Source organism: Tiliqua scincoides, chromosome 13, assembly GCF_035046505.1.
Source record: "Tiliqua scincoides isolate rTilSci1 chromosome 13, rTilSci1.hap2, whole genome shotgun sequence".
Lineage (NCBI taxonomy): Eukaryota > Metazoa > Chordata > Lepidosauria > Squamata > Scincidae > Tiliqua > Tiliqua scincoides.
In genome coordinates, this window is record NC_089833.1 from 2,227,762 (window position 1) to 2,238,542 (window position 10,781).

Here is a 10,781-nt window from a genome sequence, read left to right on the forward strand (position 1 = left end):
GTCATCGCAGGCTGGTGCTGGAGGGGCCTGGAGGTCATCTGGACGGGTCCAGGTCCTGCTCAGAGCCTCGCCGGGGACTGACTGGAAGGTCTGATCTGGGGGGCTGAAGGGTGCGAGGCCCCCGCCCGCCTCCTCCGCGCTTGCGCCACAGCGCCCTCTGGCGCCTGCCCCGCTGGCACTGCAGGTGGCCGCGCGGACCGCGCTCCAGAGGCGGAGCCGGGCCGGGCGGGCGGGCGGCCGGTTGTGTAAGGGGCAGAGTCCGGCGCCCGCAGCAGCCGCAGCCATGGCCTTCTGCGCCTTCTCCGGGGGGGAGGTTTATCAGAACCACTTCGAGGCCGGTGAGGGGGCAGCGGGGACCGAGGAGGGCTGCTGGAGGGCGGCCGGCTGGGCCCCGATTCCCCCGCGGGGGCGGGGGGGGTCCCGGGTGGCAGGGTGCAGGGCGCGGGCTCCTCTCCGAGAACCGCCCTGGGCGCACCAGCTGGGCAAGGAGTCCATTCCCCGAGGCCGCAGGCGAGCCCGCCCATTTGGCTACCCAGCTACAGCACCGTTCGGGGCTGGTCTACTCAGAAGTAAGCCCCACTGGCTTCACTGGGGCTTACTCCCAGGGAAGAGTGCAGAGGATTGCAGCCTTCTGCTCCTCCCCTGCCTGCCTGCCTGCCTGGGCACCACGTTGGCTGAAAGATGCCCACTCAAGGCACCCCCTTTCTGAATGCCATGAGGACAGAACCGGGGGGCTCTTAGCACAGGTGCGTCCCTGGGGGGGAGGTCTCCGCCTCCGCAGGGAGAGATCAACCCTCCTTCCAGCAAGCGGGGCTCTGGGGAAGCTTCTTGGGGCACCCCCCTCCCCAGGGTAGTTTTGGTCTCCCAGATGACCTGGGAGGGAGTGATTGGGGTCTTCCCTCTTTCCTGGCCCACTGCACTGTGAGGGTCCCCAGAGCGAGTGAGCAGAGGTTGGCCACCACCACCACCTTCCCCTGCAGAGCCCTGATCCACTTTTTCGACCACTCAGTGCCACTAGATGTGGTGACGGCCACCGGTTTGGATGGCCGGAAAAGGAGATTGAGCAAACTCCTGGAGGACCAGTGGCGGGCACCAAACATAATGGCTGTGGGCTGCCGCCAGGTTCAAGGCAGCCTGCCTTCAGATCCCTGTTGCAGGAGAGCAGTGGGGAGAGAGGGAGAGCCCTTCCTCTCCTACTTGTGGGCTTGTCAGTGGCAGCTGGCAGATCACTGTGAGAAATAGGAGGCTGGACTGGATGGACCTTGGGCCTGATCCAGCTGGGCTCTTACGCCACTGGAATTCATGCAGCAGCTTGCCTGCCTGAGTGGAAGTTAAAAGGAACAGAATCTGACCAGAGAAGGGAAGAAAAGAAATGGTTTTGAATGCGGGGATCACCGGAGAAGGTAGCTAAGGGGTTTCTGGCTGACAGGATCAACTTGCCAGGGTATTCGGGTGTTGGACTGATGTTGCCTCCCAGCTGGCTTGCTTCCCGCCTACACCATTTGTGCACAACTATGACCAGCTTGTGTTTAGGCTCCCCACAATCTCATTCTTGGCTCTCTGGTTTTTGACCCAGGCATCTACATCTGCTCCAAATGTGGCTACGAGCTCTTCTCCAGCAAGTCCAAGTACCCCCACTCTTCCCCCTGGCCAGCTTTTACTGAAACCGTCCATGCTGACAGCGTCTCCAAGTACCCAGAGCGCCCAGGAGCCCTAAAGGTGCGTGCAGAGGAGTCCTGGCTGGATTTGACCTTAACCAGAGTCCTGGCCTTGTGTGTGTTTTCAGTGCCTGAGAGAGCAGCATATCTCTGAACATGAGCAGAGTGCCTTCCCCTCGCCACTGAAGAGTGGCAGTCAGCACACATCCAGGAGGCTTTCTGAGGTGCACACTTGGCACCCACAGATGCTCAAATCTGCAAATGTCAAACCTGTGGATGAGGGCCCACTGTATTACCCTATCCATCCATCCATCCATTCTCTGGGGGCTGGGGATAAGAATAGGCCCTCAGTTTGGCTGTACTTGTCTTAAGAGGTGACTAAACAGCTGGGTAGATGGGACTCGTTAGCCTGGGAAGGCAGCTCATCTGAGAGAAGGAAAACTCTGATCCGAAACCTCCACTGCCGTGTGGCTACATCCAGTTGTGGAAAAGGCTTCAGGAGTCAACCTCGAGGCAAAATCCAGAGCCGGAGTCCCTGAGGCAGTTCATGGCTGAACACAGTCACGTTCTGGCAACTCCTGCAACGCCGCTGGAACCAACCGTATTGGCCTCTGCCTTTCCATTGGACCATTTCAGCAACGTGGAGAGGGGGGATTTGCTGCATGGAAAACAGTCTATCCTCTCTATACTCTATACCCTCTCTATACTCTACCCAGGCTTCGCACACTGGAGACGATACTGTTCCAGAACCACTATTCAGAGCGTGATACCATAGTCTTCCGAGACTGAAGGATGCCAACAGTGATCGATCGATCGATCGATCGATCTATCTATCTATCTATCTATCTATCTATCTATCTATCTATCTATCTATCTATCTATCTATCTATCTATCTATCTATCTATCCGTACAATGAGGAGAGATGGGCTATAAATCTGGGCCATTTCTTCAAAACAGCTCTCCTTCTCTGGCCCTTCTAGGTCTCGTGTGGCAAGTGCGGCAATGGTCTGGGCCACGAGTTCCTCAACGACGGCCCAAAGAAGGGCCAGTCTCGCTTCTGAATCTTTAGCAGCTCCCTCAGGTTCGTCTCGAGAGGTGAGTTGCTTGCAAAGCTGAGCTCTCTCCCCCTCTCTCTCTGGCTGGCTGGCTGGCGAAGGTCTCAGCTCATCGAATCCCAGAATGCTGGCAGGGAGCAAAGGGGTTTGTGGCTCTACTGAGGGGAAGTAGAATCATCCAAGTGGAAAACCAGAATTGCAGTCTGAGCCAAGGGGTTCCCCTGCAGCCACTGACCCAGCTCTCTCCCTCTCTTTCTCCAGACAAGAACCAGAAGGACCTGGGGGAGTAAGCAGGCTGTGGCTCGTCAAGCTGGCTGTCAAGAGTCCCGACCAGCCACCAGCTACATGAGACCCTTTGGCTGGCCCTTCTCCTGTGGCTTGGACTCTGATAACATCTTGGTTTTCATTTGGAGGTCTGGCAGGAGGAAGGTTGAGGATTGCAGAGGGAAATTGAGATGCTTTCCGACTCTGACACATTCCTCCCAAATGGACATCCCTTGCTCATTAGAGCACTTGCCATCTCCTGCCGCATGCCTTCCATTCCGATCTTCAGGAGCCAAGTTTTGATTCCATTTCTCCGCCTCCTGCCTCCCTCTTGCTTCTCACCCAGCTGAGGCCCAGTTGATGCCAGTGACCAGCTAGCGGAGCTTGTCTTCTAGCAGCAGGCTGTCTGCCTCTCTGGTCCTGGAGATCCAGAGCCAGCACAGTGGTGCTCAGTCCAGGGTAGGTTTCAGATGCCACAACTCCCTGCCTAATCTTGTAGGCCTCTGCTTGGCACTTGTTTTCCTGGGGGGGGGGGGAGGGCATTTGGAGGTGGAGGCAGTATGAGGTAGCACATCAGCCTGCGCACCTCCAGTGGACTGTTGGTATGTTCTGTGGCCATAACACAGCTTTTGCACTGCTGTGAAACCCAGGAGTGTGGGATAGCCGGGTTTTTTTGCACTGTCCCTGTAAATGTCCTGCACTTCCGGGGTTCACAGCAGCACAGTGAGGAGCACAGTAAGGATTTTTTTGTGGGGACGCACAGATGTCATGGCTCCAAGAGAGCATCTGGTGGTGTTCTGAGTCACACCACCCCTGACCTCAGGGGTTCTGGAGGGCCCAGAGGCATTCAACGGTTGATTACTCAGGAATGGAAACAGTTCTCCAAAAGCCTGCCTTGGGTTCCTTTGCAGTGTTACTGAGGATACTGGGGCATCCCCTGAAAATTGTGCCCCAGTCCTGACTCTGACACTGCCTGGGATGCCCTGGTTTCTCTTAGAACACTGCTTGACAAGGAAGCCCTTGGGTTGCTTTTGTGCTCCAGCCATTCTGATTGCATCTTCCAAGACTTCCTCGACTGTTCCCCCTGCCCACTCCTACCCTTCCTGCTGACTGCTATTCTGTCTCCTCCTGTCCTAGTCCCAGGCAGGTCTTTGTGGCATCTGAAAAACATTCTGTGTGACAAAGAGCTGCCCCCTCCCTCTCCACCCCCATTGCCATGGGGCAATTTCTGGCATAGCATCATGGTATGAATTGCTCCTTGTAAACCCTTTTTGGAGAGCAGGGGTGAGGAAGGTCTAGATGAGCTACCCAGAAAATGCTCCAGGCAATTCATATTGGGGTTGTCAGCATTACTTTTTTGGCAGGGCTCCTGTGCTTTAAAATGGCCTGTCATATTAATATGCAGCAGAAGAAGCTTCCCCAGGCTTTTAATTCCCTGCCAGGAACTGCTTCACAGGCTAAATGTCTACCTATCAGGCCTCTGTTTAAGATACATGAGCTTTTTCAAGGAAAAAAGCTGGCAACCTAGTTGTCATTGAATTTGTGTGCACAACAGATATTATTTTCTCACTTTTTTTTTTTCTTTTTGGTTGAGAAATGGTTGAATCTCCATCTGGTCAAGACCAATCTGAAACACAGGCTCCTTATCCATTTGCAGGACTCCTGTGAGTCCTAAATCTACAGACTGGTTCCTGCAAATGTGAAATTAGTCTACATGAAGGTGATCGCATCCTGTTGCACCTTGCTCAGGCTTTAGAAACCAGCAATACCTCTCTGTGCGCAAAGGGCTTGTGCATAATGCTTCATTATGCATTCTCTACATCAGCAACTTTTCCTTCCACTTGGCCTTTTGCATCAGAGGGATCTTCCTTCCTGGACAGGGAGGATGACCCCTTGCAAAATGGGAATTCTTGACTGACTGACTGACTGACACTGGGCAGGCTACTGCTACATGACAGCTTTACCTTGGAGGCAGACTAGACCTTTTTCAGAGGACTAAAAGTGGGGCAACAGAGGGGCCATTTCCTGGCACACAGTCCCTTGTCCTAGCATGTTTCAGAGGCTTTGAAGCACCATAAAGCCTTGCAAAATATGGAAAAGGGAGGATAATGACACCCATCACCTCACCACAGGGAATGTTGGCTCAACTCTCCAGGCCTCATGATTCCAAGGTTTCTCAAGAACTGTAGTTCTGGATCAGGCCAAAGGCCTGTCTATCCAGTGTCCTGCCTCCCAGAGCAACCCTCTCAGGGCCAAATCTGAGAATTCTCAGCACCTTCTTGCAATGAGCAATTTCCAGGTTTCACTTACAGGAACTCAAGACAGCTAATTAAGTTTGTGTTTGCAGTTTAGACGTGGTCTTTGGTGTCCACTGGTGACAATCCCATTGCCATTACAGTGGGCCCTCCTTACCTTCAGGGTCAGCATCTACAGATTTAAATAAAGACCTCCCGGACATGACTAGAAGGCACTTCCGGTTCAGCCTGGTGAATTCTGGCAGAACGAGCCTTCCGGTTGCATCCATGAGACATTTGAGGAGGTCATGTTCAACCTCCAAAGGATTGGGCATGGCCCCCAGATAAGCAGTTGCAGTGCTGCGTAGCCCCCCTCCCCCGTGGATTTCATTATCTGCAGAATTTGGAATCCAGGAGGAGGAGAGCGGTCCTGGAACAAATGCCCTGTGGATAGTATTTGGTTTTGCTTACTTTTCCACTGTGTAGTCAGATGAAACATTCGGTCTAGCCAGACTGGGGGTGTGTGATGCAGGATGGAGTTACACAGCCATCTTTCGTTTCAGCTGTATGGTGGCTGTTCTCCACAGTGTCTGGTTGTCTCTGGTATGTCTGCCTGATTGTGTAAATTGGAGCTAAAGACAACAATTTTTTAAAGAGAGTTGGAAGTGTTTGAGAGGCTTTCTTCCTCGCAGGCCTGGTTCTTTTACACCCCAGTTGCCTCTGGTCAAACAGATCTTGCAGGTTTATGAACCAAAAACTTGCAGAACCTGATTTTTCCATGCTGAAAGTAGATGAGCTGCAGTCTCTCAAATGTCCTTCACCTCTCGTGACAAATGACAGCGCAATGGATCCTGGTATCCACGGGCAATCAGTTATAGGACCCTGGATACCATATTTCTGTGGATATTTATATTTCTGGTTAGGAGGCCTCAGAACACCACTGGATGTGACTGGAAGTCACTGGCACATACTGGAAGTGACTTACGGTTGCATCCATTAGATCTTCGGAGGCCTTCCAGCCATGGGATCAGCATCCATGGATACTGAAATCTGCAGATGCCAAGCTAGCAGGTAAGGATGGCCCACTATAGTTGCTAGCCCAGAACCCTGCCCCAAATGTTTTCAAGACTGTTCTTGACTTTGCACTTTAAAAAGAAAGGGATTTCACGCCAGCTGCTGAAAAATAAAAGTCCAAAGAGCACAAGGTTTATTTAGAGTCTCTGTGGATGAAGTCCCACTTCCTGGATTCTTTTCTATGCCCGCACATGCATGTGATCGAGCTCACAGCCACCAGTATTAATGGCTAATCTGCACTCAGTGACTCCTTCTCTGGCCACTTTGCCTCCTGTGGCAGGCACAAGAGGAAGAATCAGCAATTTAAAATGCAACTTTGAATGTAACATTTCAGATTAACACCAGGGCTTGGGTGCTTGCATAAATATGACTGTAATAATAATCATAATCATAATAATAAAGAATATTTTCTTGAAGAGAACAAGCACTTTCTTCTGTCTGCAAAACATTCTTGAGTGTGCCAAGTTCGTTGCAAACATGTAGGGCAGTGGTTCATAGAATCATAGAGTTGGAAGGGGCCTAATAGGTCATATAGTCCAACCCCCTAGCCTAGGCAGGAAATCCTCTTAGAGCAGGGGTGCTCAATACGTCAATCGGGATTGACTGGTCGATCGCCAGGCAAAATGAGTCGATCGCAGGCTTCTCTCCCGTCCACGCATCCCTGGGAGTGAGCCCCTGGCAGGCTTGTGAGCCCGGGGAGTGAGCACCTGGCAGGCTCCTCCCTGGGAGTGGAGCCGCTGGCAGGCTTCTCTCCTGTCCACGCATCCCTGGAAGTGAGCTCCGTTGACTCTACTGGGGCTGACTTACCTTTCCCCTGTTTTTGCACTGGTATGTATGGAGATCTGCCCCCCCCAACTTCCATCTGTTGGTTCTGTGTGCAAGGGGTTTTGCACTGTTCGTGCTGTGATGTCTATATAGATATCTTCCCTCCCCCACACCTTTCCCCTGTTTTTGCACTGGTATGTATGGAGATCTGCCCCCCCCAACTTCCATCTGTTGGTTCTGTGTGCAAGGGGTTTTGCACTGGTCTTGCTGTGATGTCTATATAGAGATCCCTCCCCCACACCTTTCCCCTGCTTTTGCACTGGTCTGTATAGAGATCTGCTCCCCCCCCCCACTTGTATTGGAATCGAGGAAGATCTGGTGAGGAGGTAGATGTGGTGTCAGCAGTGGCCCCTTTAAGGGTAAGGCCTGGGCATCCAGCAGAGCGTGCTGCACAGCTGCAGCCACTTGAAGGCAATAGGGCCCTCAGGGATATAAGAGCACCTGAGGCAGGAAGGGCTCCACTTATTTATGTGAGTCAGCCTTTTCCTACATGAAGATCATTAAGTCCAAGTACTGTTCCACCATGACTGATGAACATTTGGAAGTGTGCTTGAGGCTGGCTGCCAGCAGCTACTGTCCGGACTATGCATCCTTGGCTGATTCACTTCAGTGCTAGTCATCAAAGTAAACTCAAGTAATTACAAAAAATGTTTATAGTTAATTAAGTTGTGTTGTGCAATATTGGCTCATGCAGTTATGCAAGGTACACCAACATACATTGTACACATAAATGTTATATGTTATGATGGCGCGAACATTGTAAAAAAACTCTGGTAGATCTCCGGGTCTTGCTGGGTTTCAAAGTAGCTCTCGAGCCAAAAAAGTGTGAGCACCCCTGTCTTAGAGCATCTCCAACAGGTGCTTGTTGAGCCTCTGCTTGAATATCTCTGGTGAGGGAGAGTCCACCACCTCTCTCGGCAATCTGTTCCACTGCCGAACCGCCCTGACCGTCAGGAATGTTTTCCTGATGTCTAATTGAAATCTCCTCTTGCAGTCTGTACCCTTTGGTTCTAGTTCTACTTTCAGAGACAGCTGAGAATAAATGATTCCCTTCTTCCATATGACAGCCCTTCAGGTATTTGAAGAGAACTCTCATATCCCCTCTCAGCCTTCTCTTCTCCAGGCTGAACATGCCAAGTTCCCACCACCTTTCCTTGTAGGGCTTGTCCTCCAGCCCCCTGATCATCCTCGTTGCTCTCCTCTGGACCTGCTCCAGTTTGGCTGCATCTTTCTTCAAGTGGGGTGCCCAGAATTGGACACAATACTCCAGGTGAGGTCTAACCAGTGCAGAGTAAAGTAGAACCACAACTTCTCCTGACTTGGAAGCTACGGTTTTGTTAATGCATACTAAAATTGCATTTGCCTTCTTTGTAGCCGCATCACACTGCTGGCTCATGTTCATCCTGTGATCCACCACAACTCCAAGATCCTGCTCACATGTAGTGCTGCCAAGCCAGGTAGCTCCCATTCTATACCTGCATCTTTGGTTGTTTTTGCCCAAGTGCAGAACTTTGCATTTATCCCTGTTGAACTTCATCTTATTCATTTCAGCCCAGTATTCCATTTTGTCCAGGTCTTTCTGAAGGTTTCTACTGTCTTCTGTTGTGTTTGCTACTCCTCCCAGTTTGGTGTCATCTGCAAATTTGATGAGGCTCCCTTGTATCCCCTCATCCAAGTCATTGATGAAGATATTAAAAGAGAACCGGGCCCAAGACAGAGCCCTGGGGCTCAAAACTCAAAACCACCCTCCATGTTGATGCAGAGCCATTGACAAACACCCTCTGTATACAGCCGTCCAACCAGTTGCGAATACATCTGATGAACCCGTATTTTACCAACTTGCTGATTAGGATGTGTGACCTCGTCCAATGCTTTACTGAAGTCAAGATATATTACATCTACTGCTTCCCCACAGTCCAGTAAGCTAGTAACCTGATCCATGTTGGCTTCTGTTGATCACTGAGTCGTTGTCAAGATGTGTGTAAACTGTGTGCTTTATGATTTGTTCTAATATCTTCCCTGGTATTGAAGTCAGACTGACAGGTCTGTAATTTCCTGGGTCTTCTTTTCCCCCCTTTTTAAAGATTGGGACCACATTAGCCCACTTCCAGTCTAGTGGGACCTCTCCTGTCCTTCAGAATTTTTCAAAGATAATTGACAGAGGCTCTGCAAGTATCTCCGCAAGTTCCTTTAGTACTCTAAAGGAGTACTGGTTCATCTGGTTCATCTGGCAGTTCATCTGGTCCAAATGACTTGCATACATTTAGGCCAAGTAAGTGGTTTTTAACTAGTTCTCTGTCAATCCTGAATTGCAGTCCTGTGCCATCCAGTTCTTAATTACCTCTTTGGGGATGTAAGCACATCCCCTCATCAGCCAAGGATCCAGCACCCACATTTGCACAATCCTCCTTCTGAGAAAAGATGCAAAGTAGGAGTTGAGCAGCTCCGCCTTCTCTTGGTTTCCAGACACTAATTCACCATCCTTGTCTAGGAGCAATCCCACCCCCTCATTTCTCTTCCTCTTTCTTTGAGCATATCTAAAAAAAAACCCTTCTTGTTATTCTTTTTTTTTATTTTTAAAATATTTTACAAAGACAAATATAAACAAACACACGTAACACAAAAAACATAACACACTTCACTACACAAAAAAAAGAGTGCAGGAAATCATATATCATTTTCATATATCACTAAAATTAATATATCATTAAAAATCTTAATTTCCTCTTCTAAATTTACTTCTTAATATCATTTTTCATTCATCATTCGTATATCATATAATATATATATAGTACAATCATCTAAGCGTCCTATCATATATTTCTAAAACTTCATTTTCAACGCAGCATAGAAAGGTTTCCATTGCTCAATTTGTGTTGGTTTTCGTTGGTGATCCAAAACTTCTGAAAGTCTGTCCATTTCCACCACATTCATTATTTTCTCTATTAATTCATTTTTCATTGGTATTTTAACGTCCTTCCAATATCTAGCATATAAAATCCTCGCTACAGTTAAAATCGTAATAACTAGGTACACATCGTTTTCTTTATCTATAACATCTAAAGTAATATTGAGCAAAAATAATTCAGGTTTCAATGGTATAGTAAATCCAGCAATCTCTTGTATTAAATTACATACCATTCTCCAATAGTGTTTTTTTACATGTCCACCACGTATGATAAAACGTTACTTCCACACATTTACACTTCCAACAACTATTTGATATATCCTGTTTCATTTTTACCAATTTTTTTGTGTCATGTACCATCTATAAAACATTTTATACATATCTTCTTTGAAATTTGTTGCTCTAGTAAATTTTATATTATGCTTCCAGATCTGTTCCCATTTATCTATTGTGATATTATGGCCTATATTTTGCGCCCATTTTATCATACATTGCTTTACTGTTTCTTCTTGCATCTCAAAGTCCAATAAGAACATATACATTTTTTGGATATATTTTTTCTTTTCGTTTCTAGAAATAGTCTATCAAATGCTCCATATTCAATATGTTCCATATAGAAACCTTCTTGTTTGTCTCTCCCAAATCTTGAGTCTAATTGTAGGCGAGTCCACCAGTCCATCTCCACACGCTGCCTTAACAATTCTTCTTTTGTCTTTAATTTCCCATCTTTCTTCACTAAATTTTCATATCTAATCATTTTTG

General features: G+C 48.7%; 1 protein-coding gene across 1 annotated transcript; it reads left to right on the forward strand.

Annotated features, from left to right (window-relative positions):
• The first annotated feature begins 227 nt into the window (after nt 1-227).
• Nucleotides 228-5,365, forward strand: MSRB1 (methionine sulfoxide reductase B1). The gene is made up of 4 exons (XM_066640820.1): nt 228-338; nt 1,577-1,719; nt 2,640-2,754; nt 2,976-5,365. The coding sequence occupies exons 1-4, from the start codon at nt 284-286 to the stop codon at nt 3,002-3,004; spliced, it is 342 nt and encodes a 113-aa protein (XP_066496917.1). The 5' UTR covers nt 228-283; the 3' UTR covers nt 3,005-5,365.
• The last annotated feature ends 5,416 nt before the right edge of the window (nt 5,366-10,781 follow it).